This window comes from Oncorhynchus nerka, linkage group LG1 (assembly GCF_034236695.1).
Source record: "Oncorhynchus nerka isolate Pitt River linkage group LG1, Oner_Uvic_2.0, whole genome shotgun sequence".
Classification (NCBI taxonomy): domain Eukaryota; kingdom Metazoa; phylum Chordata; class Actinopteri; order Salmoniformes; family Salmonidae; genus Oncorhynchus; species Oncorhynchus nerka.
The window spans coordinates 17,285,119-17,308,270 of NC_088396.1; the positions used below are offsets into that span (position 1 = coordinate 17,285,119).

At 42.0% G+C, this 23,152-nt stretch overlaps 1 protein-coding gene and 1 long non-coding RNA gene across 5 annotated transcripts; one reads left to right on the forward strand and one right to left on the reverse strand.

The window, feature by feature from the left end:
• Positions 1–11: 11 nt before the first annotated feature.
• On the forward strand, positions 12–15,445 carry LOC115107072 (homeobox protein PKNOX1-like). Of its 4 annotated transcripts, none has more exons than XM_029630629.2 (11): positions 12–88; positions 1,681–1,792; positions 4,195–4,325; positions 4,552–4,723; positions 8,846–9,034; positions 10,504–10,609; positions 10,777–10,874; positions 10,961–11,089; positions 11,215–11,291; positions 11,471–11,631; positions 11,871–15,445. In XM_029630629.2, exons 2-11 carry the CDS (start codon positions 1,739–1,741, stop codon positions 12,032–12,034), a joined length of 1,281 nt encoding a protein of 426 aa, XP_029486489.2. In that variant the 5' UTR covers positions 12–88; positions 1,681–1,738; the 3' UTR covers positions 12,035–15,445. The 4 variants fall into 4 exon arrangements, with proteins under 4 accessions (XP_029486489.2, XP_029486526.2, XP_029486425.2 ...); XM_029630666.2 differs by lacking the exon at positions 12–88 and adding an exon at positions 111–351; XM_029630565.2 differs by lacking the exon at positions 12–88 and adding an exon at positions 758–844.
• LOC135564672 (uncharacterized) lies at positions 112–711 on the reverse strand. Its single transcript, XR_010461203.1, has 2 exons — positions 623–711; positions 112–418 (listed from the first exon to the last, which is right to left on the reverse strand). It is a non-coding gene; the product is annotated as an uncharacterized LOC135564672 (long non-coding RNA).
• Positions 15,446–23,152: the final 7,707 nt, after the last annotated feature.

Sequence of the window (23,152 nt, forward strand, 5' to 3'; positions counted from 1 at the left end):
TGCGTGACCAGACGTGATGACGCAGCGCGACAACTGCGAGTCCCCATTGCTGCAGCCGCTTGTCAGTGTGACGAAGATTGGCACTCAGGTAAGCTGTCACTCAAAATCGTATTTTTCTGTTCCCTATCAATCAAACAAACAATCTGGGACGCAAAGAAAAAATGCCTAGGGCTAAAGATAGGGACACAGCCAGGCCAGTGGAGTTTATTTGGCAGTGAATAGATGGCCGGGGCCAAGGAAGATGCAAATCTACAAGAGGAAAAAATATGTCCGCGTTTTGGGCGGAGAAGGATTCTGGAAAATAAAGGGCGAGAGCTAGATGAGGCCCCAGCGTTATCCCCATCAGTAGAAGTGCGAATGGGGAAGGGAAGGGCATCTGTTCCTTGCTTGACTGTTGTGGGCAGGATTTTAGAACCATCTAAAATTAAAGCGACATATTTACACAACAGTAATAATACTGGAATACAATGTACATACACATTCGATGAACTAGGCGTGTATATGCACTTCATTGAGCTAACAGTTTGTTATCCCGCGCGGCTAGCTAGCGAATCCGTAGCAAACGCCTCTGATACATATGGCACTTCTGCTAGCTACGTTAGAGTAAATGTGGTCAACCTACGTTTAAAACAAGGATGCTTCAGTGGGTGTCTCGGCCGTAGAGGGGGTGATGCATATTATAGTTGACATACATTTGAGGTTGTTTTCGAAAAGATTGTCAAATAAAACTGAAATGTATTAGCTAACGTTACTGACCTAGCTACGTTCGCTGTTTTCGTAAATGACCTATTATAGCTACAGCGTGTTATTTCATCCAGCGACCGTACAATCTGGATATGAAGAGGTAAACATTTTCTATGTAGCTAACGTTCTCAAAAATTGCATTTTCTCGACTGAATTCTCACTCGACCGTCCTCCTTCACATGGTTTACAGCTAATCCGATCCTTGCTTGCTAACTAACCACCTACAAACTAGCTTTGTTGCCGCCAGCACGGTAATGAGGTAAAGCAAGTCAGTTCAACATGGTGGGTGTGTAAACATTAATTATGATAGACGGATATGTTTGACCTTCATCGCTTTCTTGTCAATTCGCTACATTGTATGGTATGTTGCTGAACACAAGTTAAACGTGAACAAAACATTCGAATGGAAGTGAATAAACTTGATACATTGTGTTCCCCTAATCATCAAAGGCCTTTCATCTGGATGGAGACATGAGATAGATGCATGTTGTCCCATTCTCTTTGAACACAGACGGTACAGTCAAATAGGCAGCTGGATTATATAGTTTTTATGGTATTGAAGTAAAGTAGAAGACCACCTCTGTCAGAGCAATCAAGCTTTGCAATGCTCCATTCATAGAAATATGGACATTTAGCCAAGTATAAAAGTGGAATGTTATGGTATTTAGACTATCACAACGATCAAATGTTTATAGCATTTGTTCTGTCAGAAGGAAAAACTATTTACATGAACCATTCAAATAGATTTTCACTGAAGCGCAACAACTTTCTCCCACCACAACCCTACTCTATTCACAATACAATATCAGTACTACCATTGTAATTAGAAGTCAGTTTTTCATATTTGCCCTGCATTAGAATAATCATAATTCATCATCATTGATACAGTAATAGTCTTTACTTCTCAAAAATGTATGGGTTTATGTCTCTTTCTAGGTCCGCCAACTCTCCACATCCTTATAATGCTTCAGTGTTTGTGGCGTCTGCAGTGAACATGATGGCTGCCCAATCAGTTTCCATGGACAAGTACACAAAGAGAGAGCAGCAGGTGGGTCAGAAGGACAAATTTAGTCTGAGGCTCCGATTTGAGGCCTACTTAAACCTGCCTAAAACCACAAGTGTGGGTGAAGGGAAGATTTGAAGTTCCTGAGATGATAATTTACATTTTTAATCGGTCAGTTAATGGCAAAGTATCATTAATGGAGTCATTAATGGATTTAGAATGACTAGTATTGCAAAATGTATGGGCAAGGAGATGGATATACAGTGCCTTCAGAAAGTATTCACACCCCTTGACTATCCACATTGTGTTACAAATTGGGATTTAAAATGGTTTTTGTCCTTTTTGTCAATGATCTACACCAAATACAAGGTCAAAGTGGAAGAAAAATTATTTTGTAATTAATGGAAAATAAAACATTTTGATTAGTATTCAACCCCCTGTCAATACATGTTAGAATCACCTTCGGCAGAGATTACAGCTGTGAGTGTTTCTCGGTAAGTCTCTTAAGAGCTTTTACAAACCAGAATTGTACAATATTTGCCCATTTTATTCTTTTTTTAAATTCTTCAAGCTCTGTCAAGTTGGAAGTTGATCATTGCTAGACAGCCATTTAAGTCAAAACTGTAAATAGACCACTCGGGAACATTCAATGTCGTCTTGGTAAGCAACTCCAGGTTATATTTGGCCTTGCGTTTTAGGTTATTTTCCTGTTGAAAGGTGGATTTGTCTCCCAGTGTCTGTTGGAAAGCAGACCATCATTGATGGATTTGCCCCAAACATAATGCTTTGTATTCCGGACAAAAAGTTCATTTCTTTGCCAAATGTTTTGCAGTATTACTTTAGTACCTAATAGCTAACAGGATGCATGTTTTGGAATATTTTTATATTTGTACATGCTTCCTTCTTTTCACTCTCATTTAGGTTCGTTTTGTGGAGTAACTACACATTTTTTGATCCATCCTCAGTTCTCTCCAATCACAGCCATTTAACTCTGTAATTGGTTTAAGATCACCATTGGTCTCATGGTGAAATCCCTGAGTGGTTCCCTTCCTCTCCGTCACCTGAGTTAAGAAGGATGCCTGTATCTTTGTAGTGACTGAGTTTATTGATACACCATCCAAAATGTAATTAATAACTTCACCATGCTCAAAGGGATATTCAATGTCTGATTTTTTATCCATCTACCAATAGGTGCCCTTCCCGAGTGGCGCAGCGGTCTAAGGCACTGCATGTCAGTGCTAGAGGCGTCACTACAGACCCTGGTTCGATTCCAGGCTGTATCGCAACCGGCCGTGATTGGGAGTCCCATAGGGCGGTGCACAATTGGCCCAGCGTCGTTAGGGTTTGGCCGGGGTAGGCCGTAATTGTAAATAAGAATTTATTCTTATTAACTGACTTGCCTAGTTAAATAAAGGTTAAATAAAAAAATGAAATAAAACATTTGCAAGGCATTGGGAAAACCTCCCTGGTTTTTATGGTTGAACCTCTTTGAAATTCACTGTTCGACTGAGGGACCTTACAGATAATTGTATGTGCACACAGTACATTGTTGAGGTAGTCATTCAAAAATCACTATTATTGCGCACAGTTAATCCACGCAACTTATTATCTGACTTGTTAAGCATATTTTTACTCCTGAAGTTATTTAGGCTTGCCATAAAAGGGATGAATACTTATTGACTCAAGACATTTCAGCTTTTCACTTTTTAGTCATTTGTAAAAATGTCTAAAAACATAATTCTAGTTTTACATTATGGGGTATTGAATGTAGATCAGTGACACATCTACATTCAATCCATTTTAAATTCAGGCTGTATCAACAAAATGTGGAAAAAGTCAAGGGGTATGAATTTTTCAACTCTAGGAAAAAAATATTTTTAGTGAGCCTGACTAGCTGCTGGTAGGCATGGTGTAAAAGCAGAAGAGGTGGAGCAATTTGGCTTCCAATCAATGAATGTGACTGACAATCTGAATAAAGCAGCACAAGTTAAAGCTTGGCATGGCTATCAATAACAGTTAAATATGATATGCCACCACCCATCTTTCCATTCTGGCACTGACCAAAGAGATACTGCCATGGCCAGGACACTTCTGCATCATCCACCAATTTTAGAATTGTTAAGATAAGCTATATCCTTTCCATTTTGTACTGAAGTACTCAGTGGTCCTCTGTAGCTCAGTTGGTCGAGCATGGTGCTTACAAGGCCATGATAGTTGGTTTGATTCCTGGGACACCCATATGTAAAATGTATGCACGCATGACTAAGTCGCTTTGGATAAAAGCATCTGGTAAATGGCATTTTATTATGATAATTTTTAGTACCTAAACCTATTGGTATTGTTGGCATTTCCAATCTTCTCATGCCTTATTGTTGAGGAAGGGTTCTGAGCTTTACCTGTCCACCACTATTGCTCCTTACTCTGCTGTCATCTCTCCTCTCATGCAGGGTGTGGAGCAGAAGGAGAGTGATGCTGATCATGATCAGAAGTTCAGTGAGGAGAGGTTGGCTGCAGCCTCCATTCCTGCCCCCACTGAACCCCAGACACCCATTGATGTAGATAAGGCCTCCATATACCGGTACACCTCCTAACTGTTGGCCCCCTGCCAAAACTTTAGTCAAGCGACCCCCTCAACTACTTTTAATCAGGATAATGTTAGTGACGATGGCAGTCTACGATGATCGGGCTTATGTGCCCTACCTAAATAAAAGTATGGGGTAGAAATGGCAACATGTGACAACTGTAGATAGTAGCAATTTGGTAATGTTTTTCTTTGTGTGTGTGTGTGTGTGTGTGTGTGGCAGGCATCCCTTGTTTCCTCTCCTGGCCCTGCTCTTTGAGAAATGTGAGCAGTCGACACAGGGCTCAGACTGCATCACGTCAGCCAGCTTTGACGTGGATATCGAGAACTTTGTCTGCAGCCAGGAGAAAGAGGGCAAAGCATTCTTCAGCGAGGATCCTGACCTCGACAATCTGGTCAGCTTCCTCGTCTGCTGTCAATACTCTGAATGATTTTGCATCACTGTGACCTCTAGTGACACTATTCACAAAATATCTGCAATTGACACATCAAATGTCAAATCACATTTTATTTGTCACATGCTTCGTAAACGGCAACTGTAGACAAACAGTAAAATGCTTACTTTCAGGCCCTTCCCAACAAGGTAGAGAGAAAAGAGATGGTTAACCATTAAACAAACTATCAGTCTTATGTCTTGGGACAGAAGCTGTTCAGGGTCTTGTTGGTTCCAAACTTTGTACATTGGTACCGCTTGCCCTACGGCAGCGGAGAGAACACTGACCTGGGTGGCTAGAGTCTAACCATTTTTAAGGCCTTCCTCTGACACCGCCTGGTATAAAGGTTTTGGATGGCAGGGAGATTGGCCCCAGTGATGTACTGGGCCGTTCGCACTACCCTCTAAACGCCTTGCAGTCGGATGCCAAGCAGTTCCATACCAAGCGGTGATGCAGCCAGTCAGTATGCTCTCAATGGTGCAGCTGTAGAACTTTTTGAGGATCTGAGGGCCCATGCCAAATCTTTTCAGTCTCCTGAGTTCTCCGTCTTTGTTTGTACCGTGATAATTCCTTAGTGATGTGGACACAGAAGAACTTGAAAGCTCTTGACCCACTCCACTACAGCCCTGCCGAAGTGGATGTGGGCGGGCTTGGCCCTCCATTTCCTGTAGTCTACAATGATCTACTTTTGTTTTGCTGTTGAGGGATAAGTTGTTGTCCTGGGTGAACAGTGAGTACAGGAGGGAACTAAGCACTAGTGCTCAGCGATTAGTGTTTGAAGTCTGTTCGGTTGCTGTTCAATTATTAAAAGAGAATCATGGTTTGTGTTTCAATTTGATTTATTTTTTTACATTAAATGTACTATGCATTATGTGGGTTGAATGTTGAAACAGACTAAATCAAATGTCCCATGATGGTAGTGACAGCACATTAACCTAACATGGAAGGAGTAAAATTACTAGACTGAGGGAGGTGTTCAGTCCCAGGGTACAGAGCTTAGTGATGAGCTTGGCGGGCACTATGGTGTTGAATGCTGAGCTGTGGTCAATTAACAGCATTCTCACATATGTGTTCTTCTTGTCCCGGTGGGAGAGGGCAGTGTTGAGTGTAATAGAGATTGCATTATCTGTGGATCTGTTGGAGTGGTATGCAAATTGGAGTGGGTCCAGGGTGTCTTGGATGACTGTGTTGATGTGAGCCATGACCAACCTTTCAAAACATTTCATGGCTACAAAATGCGAGTGCTACGGTGTGGTTGTCATTTAGGCAGGTTACCGTTGACGTTCTTGGGCACAGGGGATTAAGGTGGTCTGCTTGAAACATGTAGGTATTACAGACGGGGTCAGCCACGCTCTGAGTATGCATCCTAGTCATCTGTCTGGGCCCGACCAGCCTTGTGAATGTTGACCCGTTTAAAAAAAAAAAAAGGTCTTACTCACATTGGCTACAGAGAATGAGATCACACTTGTCCGGAACAGCTAGTGCTTTCTGCATGGTTCAGTGTTGCTTGCCCCGAAGCGAGCATAGAAGGAATTTAGCTTGTCTGGTAGGCTTGCGTCACTGGGAAGCTCGCAGTTGGGTTTCCCTTTGTAAGCAAGTTCTGCAACATCCGACGAATGACAGAGCGGGGTAGTAACATTCGATCTTAGTCCTGTATTGACGTTTTGATTGTTTGATTGTTTGATGGCTCGTCAGAGTCTTAGTGGGATTTCTTGTAATAATAATACATTTTATTTTAAACACTTTTCACAACACCCAAAGTCCCTTTACATACACAAGAAAATCAGTATGATAAAAAGCAATAAAATCCCATTAATTAAAGTACAGTGTATTCAGAAAGTATTCAGACCCCTTGACTTTTTCCACATTTTGTAATGTTACCGCCTTATTCTAAAATGTAAACAAAAATCATTGTCAATCACAATACCCCATAATGACAAAGCAAACAGTTAACTTTTTTTGCAAATGTATTAAAAATACAGATACCTAAATAAGGTAACTATTCAGACCTGTTGCTAGGAGACTCGAAATTGAGCTCAGCGACATCCAGTTTCCATTTATCATCTTTGAGATGTTTATACAACTTGGAGTCCACCTGTGGTAAATTCAATTGATTGGACATGATTCCCACAGTTGACAGTGCAAGTCAGAGCTAAAACCGAGCCATGAGTTTGAAGGAATTGTCTGTAGCGCTCCGAGACAGGATTGTGTCAATGGCACAGGTCAGGGGAAGGATACCAAAACATTTCTGTAGCATTGAAAGTCCAAGTACACAGTGGCCTCCCATCATTCTTAAATGGAAGAAGTTTGGAACCACCAAGACCCTTCCTAGAACTGGCAGTCTGGCCAAACTGAGCAATCGGAGGAGAAGGGCCTTGGTCAGAGAGGTGACCAAGAACCAGATAGAGCTCTGTCAGAGTGACTAGTACTCATCGGTGGAGATGGTAGAACCTTCCAGAAGGACAACCATCTCTGCAGCACTTCACCAATCAGGCCTTTATGGTAGAGTGGCCAGACGGAAGCCACTTCGCAGTAAAAATCACATGGCAGGCCGCTGGGAGTTTGCCAAGAGGCACCAAAAGGACTCTGTCCATGAGAAACAAGATTGGTCTGATGAAACCAAGATTGAATTCTTTGGCCTAAATGGCAAGTGTCACATCTGGAGGAAACCTGGCACCATTCCTACAGTGGTGGCAGCATCATGCTGGGGGGATGTTTTTCAGCAGCAGGGACTGAGAGACCAGTCAAGATCAAAGGAAAGATGAACAGAGCAAAATACAGAGATAGATGAAAACCTGCTCCAGAGCACTCAGGACCTCAGACTGGGGCAAAGGTTCACCTTCCAACATGACAATCACCCTAAGCACACAGCCAAGACAACGTAGAGGTGGCGTCGGGACAAGTCTCCGCATGTCCTTGAGTGACCCAGCCAGAGCCTGGACTTGAACCTGATGGAACAACTCTGTAGAGACCTGAAAATAGCTGTGCAGCGACGCCCTCTATCCAACCTGACAGCGCTTGAGAGGAACTCCAAATACAGGTGTGCCACGCTTGTAGCATCATACCCAAGAAGATTTGAGGCTGTAATCGCTGCCAAAGGTGCTTCAACAAAAGTACTTAGTAAAGGGTCTGAATACTTATGCAAATGTAATATTTCAGTTTTTTATTTTTATATACATTTCCTAAAATGTCTAAACCTGTTTTTGCTTCGTCATTGGGGGGGTATATTGTGTAGATTGATGTGAAAAATGTAACAAAATGTGGAAAAAGTCAAGGGGTCTGAACACTTTCCGAATACATTGTGTATAAAAGTACAGTAAACATGAGACTGCGCATGGAGAAAACTAAATATGATGACAGACTACCCATGTAAGTGAACTAGACTAGCGAGGGATGGTGAGGAGGCCAGTGTCAGAGGAGCGCAGTGAACAGGTGGGAGTGTAGGGGTGCAGGTGGTCAGTAAGGTATGTGGTCACCAGTCCATTTAGTGCTCTGTAGGTGAGCCTAAGCAATTTGAAGATGATCATATATTGAACTGGGAGCCAGTGGAGTTTGTGGGAGGGATGATACCATTTATAAACGCAATCCCATTTTATAAGTGTCCGGATTAGTGTCCCACTCCTTGAAAGCGGCAGCTATAGCCTTTAGCTCAGTGTGGATGTTGCCTGTAATCCATGGCTTCTAGTTGGGATATGGAATATGGTTGGAATATGGCTTCTGGTTGGTCACTGGGGTCGACGTCGTTGTTGCACATATTAATGAAGCCGGGGACCAATGTGGAAAATCTTCAATGTTATCAGATGGATCCCGGAACATATTCCAGTCTGTGCTAACGAAACAGTCCTGTATCTTAGCATCCGCTTCATCGGACCACATCAAAGTGAGCTACTGTTTCATGTCAAAGGGTTAATAAAGCAAGTTGGGTACACATTACACACACACAGCATGACAAAGGCCTTATACCAAAGTAGCTACTAGTGGAATAATGAATGTACTACGTAACACTACAGACAACATGAATGCCATTTCTAGTGCAAATGTCCTTGCCTCTGCTAACTCCTCCTCCCTCACCTTTGACTCCAGATGGTGAAGGCCATCCAGGTGCTGCGGATCCACCTGCTAGAGCTGGAGAAGGTGAGTGACCTTTGTAAAGACTTCTGCAGCCGCTACATCGCCTGCCTCAAGACCAAGATGAACAGCGAGACCATGCTGAGTGGAGAGCTTGGCAGCCCCTACTCACCTGGACAGGGCTACTCTCCCACCAAGACCCAGGTACACAGACACACACACACACACACAGGGGCAAAAAAGTATTTAGTCAGCCACCAATTGTGCAAGTTCTCCCACTTAAAAAGATGAGGCCTGTAATTTATCATAGGTACACTTCAACTATGACAGACAAAATTAGGGAAAATAAATCCAGAAAAGCACATTGTAGGATTTTTAATGAATTTATTTGCAAATTATGGTGGAAAATAAGTATTTTGTCAATAAAAGTTTCTCAATACTTTGTTATATACCCTTGGTTGGCAATGACAGAGGTCAAACGTTTTCTATAAGTCTTTACAAGGTTTTCACACACTGTTGCAGGTATTTTGGCCCATTCCTCCATGCAGATCTCCTCTAGAGCAGTGATGTTTTGGGGCTGTTGCTGGGCAACACGGACTTTCAACTCCCTCCAAAGATTTTCTATGGGGTTGAGATCTGGAGACTGGCTAGGCCACTCCAGGACCTTGAAATGCTTCTTACGAAGCCACTCCTTCGTTGCCTGGGCGGTGTGTTTAGGATCATTGTCATGCTGAAAGACCTAGCCACGTTTCATCTTCAATGCCCTTGCTGATGGAAGGAGGTTTTCACTCAATCTCACGATACATGGCCCCATTCATTCTTTCCTTTACACGGATCAGTCGTCCTGGTCCCTTCACAGAAAAACAGTCCCAAAGCATGATGTTTCCACCCCCATGCTTCACAGTAGGTATGGTGTTCTTTGGATGCAACTCAGCATTCTTTGTCCTCCAAACACGACGAGTTGAGTTTTTACCAAAAAGTTATATTTTGATTTCGTCTGACCATATGACATTCTCCCAATCTTCTTCTGGATCATCCAAATGCTCTCTAGCAAACTTCAGACGGGTCTGGACATGTACTGGCTTAAGCAGGGGGACACGTCTGGCACTGCAGGATTTGAGTCCCTGACGGCGTAGTGTGTTACTGATGGTAGGCTTTGTTACTTAGGTCCCAGCTCTCTGCAGGTCATTCACTAGGTCCCCCCTGTGTGGTTCTGGGTTTTTTGTTCACCGTTCTTGTGATAATTTTGACCCCACGGGGTGAGATCTTACGTGGAGCCCCAGATCGAGGGAGATTACTTGCACAATTGGTGGCTGACTAAATACTTTTTTGCCCCACTGTACATACCACCGTACACTTGTGCTATACACCCACCACAGACACACCCTATGTAGCATATACACCTGATAAGGTAAAAAAATAAAGGTGAACTGAGCCTTCATTTAACTAGGCAAGTCAGTTAAGAACAAATTCTTATTTTCAATGACGGAACAGTGGGTTAACTGCCTGTTCAGGGGCAGAACGACAGATTTGTACCTTGTCAGCTGGGGGGATTTGAAATGGCAACCTTTTGGTTACTAGTCCAACGCTCTAACCACTAGGCTACCCTACCGCCCCATGGCGGAATAGTGTTGAACTCACCTGTGTGTGTGTTCTGTGTGTGTGTTGTGCAGACCTCCAGCTCTTTCAAAGGAACCCTCAGTCCCCAGGGGATTGTGGTGGCAGCGTCAGCCCTGCGGCAAGGCAACGTAACAGTCAACCCCATACAGGTTATGGCAGGTATGTCACCCTGGCATACAACAACCACCGGTACCCTCAGACACCAACCACCACTGCTCACCGCCATCAGTTCAATAGGACTGTTAGTGTACCAGCTGGTTTCAGTCTCTCTGTACCTGCAGTTTAAAGTGGTCTGTTTGCAGCCCTTACGTGTGCGTGTCCTCCAGGTGGCGCAGTGTACCAGCCTGTCACAGTAGTCAACTCACAGGGTCAGTTGGTGTCACAGACGCTCTCTCCCCAGACTATACACATTCAGAACACACAGGTAAAACATCTGTCTGGACTAAAACATAAAAGGTTGACATTTACTGCCTGCTGAAGATTGTGCTAATGTAAACGCCTCTCTTGCAGCTTCAGCTGCAGCTCAACCAGGACCTGAGCTTCTTCGGCCACAACGACAGCTCGTCCAAGAACAAGCGTGGCGTCCTTCCCAAACAAGCGACCAACGTCATGCGCTCCTGGCTCTTCCAGCACATCGGGGTGAGTAGAACACAGGCCAACTCTATGGGTTACAACCTGGAATGATTCTGGGATTTGGTTGGCTAGCAGTGTTTTAATCTTGCCCTACGTAATTACTGTTATATTTAATTGTTTTGTTTCCATAGCACCCATACCCCACAGAGGATGAGAAGAAACAGATCGCTACCCAAACTAACCTGAGCCTCCTCCAGGTCAACAACTGGTGAGTTACATGAACCCATGCCATACTACCATGAATAACCACCTACGTGCATGAAATGACAGAACGACTTCTCTTAGAGGGAACCTCAAGTAGTGTTTCAAACTCTTCAATTCCCTTAAGTGATTGGTCAACACTCGTTCCCTTTCTCATGATGGGTCCAATCTCTCCTTCCGTTCCAGGTTCATCAATGCGCGGAGGCGGATCCTGCAGCCCATGCTTGACGCCAGCTCTTCGGAGACGGCCAAAACCAAGAAACCGCTTCCGAACCGGCCGCTACAGCGTTTCTGGCCTGACTCCATCACCACGGGGATGACCCAACAACAGGTCCAGATGGCAGACGGTACATATGGCTACTGGCTTGCTACACTGCTCATTGGATCAGCACTGCTGTGTATTGCGAGTTGCTAGAGCTGTTGGCTATACTTGTTTTTAAAGCAACTAGGCACAAGAGAGCTCACTGTATTGGGAATGATAGCCACAAGGCAAGGTCAAGGCTCTCCTGGTAAAGAAACTTCTTTCTCAATAAGAGACTAAATGTAATGTCGCTGATGTGTCCTCTCCTGGTTGCCTGTTCCCCAGGTACCATGGTGACAATGAGTGTGGAGGGTCTCCAGAGCCTGACTTCAGACGGCGCCACGCTGGCCGTGCAGCAAGTGATAATCGGCGGGCACAGCGAGGACGAATCAGGAGACAGCAGGGACGATGAGATGACTGGGCTGGGCAACAGTGACTCCCTGCAGTAGGACACACACAGGCGTACTGTATCCAATCACCACAGGAGGCTGCTGAGGGGAGGACTGCTCAATAAATGGCTGGAATGGAGAAAATGGAATGGTATCAAACACCTGCAAACCAGGCTAATTTATTTGATACAATTCCACTGATTCCGCTCCAGTCATTACCAGAAGCCTGTTCACCCCAATTAAGGTGCCACCAACTTCCTGTGACTCACACGCACTCAAAAACAAACGTTGTATGCTGCGTTGAAAATATGGTAATTCAGGCCTTCCACAACAAACATACAGACTGATATTGAATGATGTAGGCTGCTAATGAAGTGTGCACACACACACACTAGCACAAAATCAAATCAATGTTATGCAAAAAAAATAATGGCGGCTCAGATCATGTATGTACTGTAGATAGACTGATATTGCATTGCACGTGCACACACTCTAAATCAGTTTACACAGCACAACCACAAGATATACGGGAGCACTCCTGATGTCAATTTATTGAACGGAGTGCGCTGTGTGTGAGAAGTTTCATTTCAGAAACTGTTTTTCACTACGTAGTCTGTAGGCGAGTGCATTTTTTTTGTATAATATAATTCTACGCTCCAAAAGACAAAAAGAACGGACGTAGCTAAAACAAATCATGAAGTGTTGAAAAGCATTACATCTGTACGCTCCGTTAATAAATGTTGAATGATTCTTATTTTTCCATTTAATCTGCTTTTGGCTGCCAAGTTTCAAGTAATCGTTTGTTTTGTTCACTTTGCATGCCTGTGACTTTTACCCACTCTGATCATGACTGACTCTCAGGCTTACAGACTGGCCCTATAGAGCCATCTTCTGTTTACCATGAAACTTCGTTTAACATTAGAAAGCTCTGTAGCAGGATAGCTAACGCTGATATCGGGACCTTAACACATTTAAACAGTGAGTTTATGATGACCATGAAAACACTCAAGACTGATGGCTATAGACAACCAATTGTTAACTTGCACAAGCTGCATTTTAAGTTGGATGTGATCGTATCCACTGTATGGCAAACAAGGTATCTGACGAGTAATTTCGTGCCCAACTTTTCATGACACGCCGGGGAAATGGGTCTCTAGAGAGCAATAGCATCGTTTTGTAGGCACTAATGGGAGGTTAACTCCGCCATGGCTCGTTGGCCAACGCCTATGGGGGAAATTGTAAAATGCCGAAAATAAGGTACATGGTAAACAGGCTTAAGAGATCTTCAACATTTTGTTCTTTGAGATATCAGCTAACATCACTTTGTTTTTTTTTAATGGCATTTATGTAATCAAAACAAGTGGGATGTCATAAGTTTTTTTTTAAATGTACACCTTTGGTCAAATGCCTTTGATGTAAAAATATAACAGGCTTACACGGAACCTAAACCGGCTGTGCGCGTGCACCATCATGCTTAAATGTATTGTCCCCCCACACCAAACGCCAGCATGACACGCAGCTTAAAATATCAAAACAAACTCTTAACCAATTATATTAATTTGGGGACAGGATCAAAAAGCATGAAACATTTATGGAAATTTAGCTAGCTTGCTGTTGCTAGCTAATGTCCTGGGATATAAACAGAGTTGTTATTTTACCTGAAATGCACAAGGTCCTCTACTCCACCAATTAATCCACAAACGGTCAACCGAATCGTTTCTAGTCATCTCTCTTCCTTCCAGGCTTTTTCTTCTCATGACTTTATATTGCGATTGGCAACTGTCATAAATTAGGTGCATTATTGCCACTGGCCTCGTTCGTCTGTCGATCACCCACGTGGGTATAACCAATGAGATGGCAAGTATGGTACCTGCTTCTATAAACCAATGAGATGGGAGAGGCAGAACTTGCAGCGCGATCTGCATCATAAATTGGAATGACTTCTATTTTAGCCCATGGCAACGCAGACGCTCTTTGGCGCGCGCGAGCAGCGTGGGTGCAATAATTGAATAACAGATTTCAAAATGTATTTTACGACGCGAGCGGTGTGTTCAGCCTTTTAGTTTACCTTATCAGCTGGGCCAAATTAGTCTCTGGACAACATTGTTCAGGGAAACTAAAAAACACATTCTCGCTGAAGAGATATGTTGCAACCTGGACCAAAACAATATAACGTTACCATCCAAGCTGGTAAAGCAGAAGGTGTGACGAAGAATGGCTATTACTGTAGTTCCATTTCTCTGACAGTTGGCTACTCGTTAGCAACTGACATTTTAAGCACGAAGACTTCATAATTCATAAAGGTCATTACATTTAAGGTCATGTTAACTGACTGATATTATCTCATAGAACAAAATGTATAAGACCTCCTGAGCCTGTTTTAACCTCAGACTTCATTTTCAGCATTTATCCCAAAACCACAATTTCCTCCCATAGGAATGCCTAACAAATCAGAGGTAGAAAATGCTAACTCCTTTCCATTTTGTAGGACTACAAGCTGCCAAGCTATATAGGCCCAACAGAGCCCGTGAGAAAAAAAGGGAGATGCATATTTTTTATATACGAACATAAGTATATGTTTTTGGGTTTGTGTTCTCTTGTTTTGTATGGAATGTTTGTACAAAATGGTTCGTTATTTAAGCTAGTTGCCCTATTTACCAGGGTCCGATTAAGTTTTCTAAATATTTAAGACGAATGAGAAACAAAATGCCTATTGGTTTTAAACGCCAGATCTGAAAAAGGCCTTGTGTTTTTTTTTTTTAAAGACCTAACTACCACAGAAAGCTTAACTAGATGAAGCTATATACCTATAGTGAAATTAGTCAAAAGGAAGCTAAAATGCAGGACACTGACTTGGCTAAGGCATAGTAATGTTACATTGTCAATCACAGTTCTTTGAAATTCAAATATACTGATATGTACTTGATCACAGTTAATTGATTGCAGTACTCTAATTTTCTACAAACAAGTCCAGTTTTGCCACAGTGTTATGTTTTGTAATCATGTATAATAGTAGCATAGATGTCACTTTCAAGTGCACAATCCAGTACACTATGCTTATAACACAATCACATGGAACTGAAATCGATATTATGGTGCTTAGGCAGACAGATGCAGTACAAAAAAAAGAGGATATTTTGCATGTGTTAATCAAGAGTGCAGTTGAGATCCTCAGACCTTACAGATGGCACATTGGTCCTCTGGGGAATGAAAGACTAGTGCTGTGGCTGACCAAGGGCCAGCTTTAAGGAATGTTTTCCCAAACGCTCAATCTTATTTTTCATATTATTGCACAAGTTATGAAAACCTGCACCGATGTATCATTCAAACCTGAGCCTGAGATCCCCAGTTTCAGGCTCTGGGTCCGGTGGGTCTCAGCTGCTCTCTCACATGTCGCTTTTTATCTACTGTGCACTTCTGTCTGTTTGCCTTAAAGCTTTCTATTTTGGAATAAACAATGCCTAAACTCAACTGTTACTCTACCTTCATTGTGCTTGGTTATAGACATGATTTGTGACAAACGGTCAACCCCACAGGTTATGGCAGGTATGTCACCCTGGCATACAACCACAGGTACCCTCAAGACACTGCCCACAACTTGGCAAGTGATGATATGGCTGGGCTAGGCCTGGACAACAATGACTCCTTGCAGTAGAACACACAATGTACTGTATACACATGAAGACATACACTCAAAACCAAACTTTGTATGCTGCGTTGAAAATATGGCAGTTCAGACCTTCCACAACTAACATATCATTTTGGCAGGCTGATATTGAATGTAGGCTGATAATGAACTGCATACACACCAGCAAAAAATCAGATGCATTTGTTATGCTTTACCATTTTTTTTTTAGGATGGCTCAGATCTTGGACTCATGTATACACCGTAGATATTTATTTACATGTTCACACTGCCATTATACCTTTGGTGGATTGGACACTTGAATACACAATCTCTGCCTATAGTTGCAGAACACCCACTAATTATTCTGTTTTTATGTAAGAAAATATGATGGCTACCAGATTATTGCCAGTTGGTCGCTCGTAAAACCATAAATACGTGCTCAAATCTCAATTCCTACCATTGGGCCATGAAATCGCTAAAAACCGAGGGAAAGCCTAATGCATTTGCTTCCCTCTGCTGGATACAACCATAACTGCAACGTGTATGCTTTCTATTTTATCATTCTCTGGTCAAATCCACAGAGCCAATTTTACCTCCTGACATAAATACAACAGTTTATGCAATAGTCAGTAAATATCAAGAGTTCAACTGACAACACACAATCCCTGGCGCACGTGAACATTTTACATGACACCGATGGTACCTGCATCAAAATCTTAAAAAGACAGGCCTACTCTATTCAAGTGGTAATTGAGAATTTAGTAACCAGGATAACTCTAGACAGGAAATAGTATAGCCTACACACGTTTTCTCTTCGTGTTGTCAGATGGATCTTGCAGGCTAGGAGAATGCTGCTGGTAAACAGAACACATCTCACCCTACATGTAGTTAATAGGATCTCTTTAAGGCTTAAACCAATCAACTTGACATGACTAGTTCAGTTCATATGTGCCAAATGTTGCAGATGGCTTTGTGGCATTTCTATCTACATGGAGGAATATTTGTTCTACATTACATTTCCATCTGAACGTTCCAAAACAATGTCCTGCTGAACACACCCCAGGTGCCAAGTTAATTTAATGGAGGGTCGAGTGTTGGTGTTATCACTACTCCATTGTACCTGATTAGATAACTCCCCTCACCTGTCTAGACAAAAAAAGGCACAAACACTGCCAAAGACCGTCTTAGAGTGACCGCTCTAACAAAGAAAATTGATTGTCCTCAAAGATGGCAAGACCATTCTAGCCAATGAGTGCAAATATGAACAGGCTAAATCTTTGTGCCACTGCAGCACCTGAGAGCATGGGTAGTGCCATCTCCATTTTAAAGGTGGTCAATTTTCTTCATTGGCTGATTCCGGCAAACACAGGAATCCCCACCCTATTTGGCTACTTTAAAATGGTGGAAGGCCTCAATGTCCATACTAAAACAGGTTATATACGTCCATCTCTTGCACACACAACGCCGATTTAGTAATTATTGGGTCCGTTGCCAAAATGCAATCAGTACATTCATAACCTAACCACCACAGAACTTCATTCAATCAAGTAAGGCTCATGTAGCACAACAGTAAATACATTTTTTTTGTTTACCAGATTAGACAAGCGCATCGACCTCAATTCCTCACGTCGTGGGCTTATTCTAGTGGACAGATTTCAGGCCGCACTTCCTCTGCCTTGCATGGAATTCGTTTGACATCCCTGCCACAGAGCACATCTCGCCACATTGGTCATGTAATTTCAAATGGACTTGGTTTCATACTCAAGAGCATAATAATTGTGCAAAGTGGCTACAAACTATATCTACAAAGCCATGACATATGGATTAGACATGGTTTACAGCTACATTATAGCTTTGCGTTTACTTGCTCAGGGGTCATATTAAGGACCAACAGAACATTAATTTGAACAAAAAGTGCTTATCACAGCCACTAAACAGATTTAGTCTCCATTTAAAACAATCTTTGTTTACGCCTTCAACATGACAAATGAAGGCTTATAAAGTTGAGAAACCATTTCACACAAACAGTCATCCCAATATCTTGAAATCAACATTTTATTTTGTCCTAGATCATTAAAATGTTTGCTTTCAACACAATGTTACTACATTCATCCTTGAAATAACAATACCATCTTCAGTTGGATGGACAAACTACAATGAAATCAAGATACTTTTTACAGAGTGAGGCCGTAAGCAAAAGTAAATAATTTATTAAAGCAGTCAGCAAATCAAGACACTCCTTCAAATCTATTGGAAACATTCAGAGATTGATTGTAGTCTGTAATGTCACCCGGGAGACCTTCAGCAGCAGGACAATTCCCCAAGTCCTCAACAGGCCGGGACAAGTGCAATACCATACAAGTAATGAGCATTGCTGCCTATCCCAACCTGCACAGAAAGGGATTGCTATTCTGATGAATGATTTTAAATCACTGCTATGATCAGTTTTGCATGGATTTGCACAGCAGTACATTGAAAAGCTGAAAGCAAACCAGCAAAACTAACCAGAGACCAGTGGCTCCAGCCCCAAGTGGCATCTGCTGTACCCGGTGGTGATGCATTCATCTAGAAGTACTTCAAGTGCTCACACTGCAGTAGATATCCATAAAACTACCTGCACTATAAGCACTTTAATACTGCTGAAACCCATCTGCAGCGCACATTAACATTGCTGTGGGAGAAAGGGTCTTGGATGTCCAAGCGCCTTCCAGGATGCTCAACCGATGTCAATGTAGACAAACAGGACAGATGGACACACAGGCCACCGACAGTTTTGCATAGATTTGCACAACTCAATTTTTCTTGTAGTGCAACTATGCAAAACTAGCAGAGATCTGCAAGAATAAATCATACACGTCATAGACCAGATGAGTCCCAGACCCTTATGCCAGAAGGAGCACTTAGGGCAGTAGGTGCTAGTCTAATTCACTATCTGCACTAGATGCACCTTAGCATAAGCACCAGTGAAGGTTCGGAAGATTAGTGTACAATGAAGACAGTGTCAGTATAGTGCTTAAAGTGCCTTCACTGCAGTAGATATTAGAAGACTACCTGCACTGTAAGCACTTTGACGCTACAGTGACTGCCAGTTCAGTGAAGCATTCCAACACCAACAGATGCTAGGCTTCGGGGTCAATTACTTGTGATCTGGGATCTGATTCTAGGGGTGCATCACAATGCAATGACTGTCTGCAAAAGGAGAAAAAAGGCAATTAATTTCTACTGTTTATGTAAAGACTAATGCACAGAATTTTCTAAAATACATAGGACTAAGGTTGAGAACTTGATCACTAGTTGAGAAATTAAATCTACATCACGCAAAACGATTTCAGAACAGGAATACATTGTGACATGCCTGGCAACACAAATTGAAAAGTAACCCATGCTGATATTAGTTGGGTCAATGTTACTTTCAAGTGTGTTTACGGAATTAATTAAACAAACGGATATTGTCAACGCATCACACAAGGCGATTTGGACAGGCGTAAAGATCAAGCACGCAATCTACCAACATGGTGCTAATTAATCCAATAGTGAGATTCTTGGAAGTCATGGCAAACGTAAATCTTGTATGAAATGCGCAACTTGTGGCCCACGTCGTAGGAACTGCACATGCGTTAAATTCAATACCCCTCCCCCACGTTGTGCACTAGCTAACATGGCGCCGCCGAGTCCGCAATACCAATATACATTTTAGTTGTAATAAACCACCAATATAACCCATAATCAACTTAACACATCCATAGACTACACATGTTGAGATATGGAAATATGCCTTGCTAGTTGGCCAAGCGCCCCACGCGAATGATATATCGCGAACTTAACATGAATCCACACATCAAGACGCTGCATACAAAGCATGTGAGAAGCTAGCTAACGTTCGCTGGCAGCCCATGCCACGACAAGTGTCACGTTGAGACCAACTTTGGCATGTTAATGTTAGTGCTAAATCATAGATTGAGAGTCTGGTACAAAATGTGGGAAAGATTTACACCAACGTATGAAAACAAGAACAGCTCTACGAAGCTCAAAACCGCCAGCCATTACTGTAGCAAGCTAAAGTTGCCTCCCGGCCTTCAACTCTGCGCATATTTTTCAACATTGTTGATGTCACCGACTGCACGATATGGGCACTTAACACGCGAAACAAAGTCTGCCCAGCAATAATTTTATACAGCTATCAACCAGCGGGTGGCTAACGAGCTATCTGAATGACAGGCAAAGTAATTTAGCTAGCTAAGTGCTCGTTGGCATAGCCTGCCAAGCTAACAGAGGCGCGCGGCCTTCAGCCCCATGTGTTACTGCTTTGTTCTGGAGGCACTTCAACGCACACGCCACTGAACAGACAAAATAACGCAACTTTATTTATTGCCTGGTCATAAAATGTATACCATTACACAAATATATTTCTAGCGACATATCCATAATTACCTAAAGTAATGTTCACTTACACTAGCCACACTAGTAGAAGCATTGCAGAGGCAGCAGTGCACGCTTTTCAAATCTCCCTCATTCTCAGAACTATGGAGGAAGGGGCCATGCGCCTCTTAACGTTACATTGTTTTAAATGCAAAAACAGCCGATAGAGAATATATTCCCTGCATCAATTTGGTAAATAAAATGCATAAATAAGCATTGTTTAACTTCTACAGTCGCATCCCATGAAGAGGCTAACAACAGGTTTCTTGTCAATAACATGCGCGTACTAAGACATTCGCCTCTGAAATCCACCATCTTCACTCACTACTGCAGACTTACCGTTTACTGTCAATGCTCCAGGCATACCTACGAAACTAAACCATAAACTTGTCAAATGCGTCGTAGCGAAGTAAAAAAAACACAAATAAACGCATCCCCGTATGCTGCTATTTTGATTCGACAGGACTTTGTGAATCATAGTAAAATTGTGAAAGTGGCGCGAACGTCCCCTGCTTTTAACCATGTGGTGAATGAAGGGCGGTTCCCGCCGTCGAACGTAAATATCTACAACCCCAACTCCTTCATTAGCATAAATAAACTACTTCCGATCTTTACCCTCGGCCAATCCAAAACACGAGTTTACTACAATGGAAATGTTGGCCATGAGCTCTTTTCTTGTTCGAAGTCATGTTGATCGATCATCGATTGGCTACAAATATATCAATAATGGATCAACTGCAACATTTTAGTTCAAGTAGCCTATGCGTCTCATGATGAATTATTTGATTTCAGACTAGTGGAGATAAAATAGCAAAGTTTACTCTCTTAATCAGTCTGAAGTATTTTCTGTCTTAGATTTTACATTGGTTTCTTATGCAATCAGAAATCATTATGATATGGACGATTAATTAGTTAATGTTATTCTAAGTAGGTGAGATTTACATGACTTTTTGAAAAGTTACACAACTGAATAGGCTATTGGAGGTAAATCGTGGTTACACTTTGTTAACATTGCCTGCAGGTAGGCCTATAAATGCTTTATTACTTGTTATAAACAACATGATATATAATCTCTTATAAAGAGGTTTATATGTTATGCTTATAATGGACATTTGCAGCTGACTCAAAACGTCTATTATTTATCCAGGAATCAGCATCATTATTAGATTATATAACATTATAAAAGGGTATATTACATGACACGTCTTACGATGCCTTATAACATCACCATAATGCGTTATAACTGAAGGATTTTAAGTCAAATGTTACCTAAATCATTAATGCATTCTCAATTGAACATGTTGTTTAGATAACGAGGAATTGGCTTAGTCTGTGTACAGAAAAACAATAATTAACAAGCATTACTTTTATTGCAAAGTCAATTTAACTACGGTCATTTCGGAATTCCATCTTAATAAATTGTTCCCCCCACTGTGATTACGCCTATATGCCTATACTAAACCCAAATCTCATCTAAAATATATACGTTTCTTTCTATCGTGCATTGGGCCGCATTTTACATTCATAAAGTATATTGCAGACCGTTCTTAAACTAGGATCTTGCGGACTGGACAGTTATCCATTTGTTTAAGCTACCTTGTTCAGTCATGTTGGCTCATTAGCTAGCTACAGCTAACAACCTGGGTCGCGTTCACAAGGGGGCAACGCTTTTGAATGTTCGCATAGAAATATGCTATAGAACAATCATGCGTCTCTAACATTTTGAATAAGGAATGACGTCGGCTTTATTCATGAAATGTATATCGTGGTCCTGTTAACATTACCTGTTGCCTATATGGATTTTTTTTGTTGGCACAAACAATTTATTGACTAAATCCCTCTTGCCACTACGCTATATCTGGCTGTCTAAATAACTTTATTTTAACTTAATGTGGACCCAATGACTCAGACTCGAGCACTGGGACTTGAACTTTAACCATAGGGTCGACTCGACCATTGGTGACTCCAACTCGGACTCAAGCACAGGGGACTTGGGACTCGATGTTTGGTTACTCGACTACATCATTGGGCGAAACAGTCATTAATACCTCCCGTTCTACGTTTGGACATGCTGAGGTGCAAATCATACTACTTTACGATACCATTGGGTGAAAATCTCGCACTCGCTCTCTCCCTCTGCTTGTGTGTGTCTGTTTTGTACTTAATGTGCAATATTTATGTAGGCTGAATTAGGATTTTACATGGCCAGATAATTCTTATATAATATTATATTTTTCTTACAAGGTATATTTCTGCTGTTAGGAGATAATATAATGCTATGGAAGTTTGTAGGACAAGGCTATGTATGTTTGTGCTCATGGAAATCAGGCACGAAAAGCATGAAAGGACATGTAGTTGACTAAAATGTCCCACTGTTTTCATCATTTTGACAATAACTAGATTAAATCATTATTTAAATGACAAATGTGACTAAGACTTCATTATATTTTTGTCAAAAATCACTAAGACTAGACTCAATCTAAAAAAGAGTGCCAAAATGAACACTGATGCAAATGTGATGATTTGGAGAGAAAAATGATATGAATAGCTTAGTAGGCTATAATGTCTTAAATATTATAAATATAGGTGAAAATGCATACTGTAGGCCTGTGGTTCCCAACCTTTTTCGGTTACTGTACCACCAACTGAATTTTACTGTGCCCGGAGTACCCCTGAAGTACCCCTTCATGTACATTTGACCAGTATGTCTATGGTCTCTTGAGCCTTCTCAAGTACCCCCGGTGGATAGGCCAAGTACCCCCAGGGGTCCTAGTACCCCTGGTTGGGAACCACTGCTGTAGGCTATATGACATGGTGCTTAATCCTTACAGAAAATTACAAAGATGCCAGTGTTGTGGAAAGTACTACATTATTGATATGATAGATGATGTTTCCAACAAAAACAAAGATGGCTGGCTTCATGTTGTTGCACATACTATCCAGCCCTGTTCGTGGAGACCTACCGTCCTGTAGGTTTTTACTCCAACCCTAATCTAGCGCACATCTAATAATTAGCTGGTTGATAAGCTGAATCAGGTTAGTTACAACTGGGGTGGAAGCAAAAACCTACAGGAGGGAAGCTCTCCGGGAACAGGGTTGGAGAGTCCTGCAATAGACTCAGTACTAGTCCT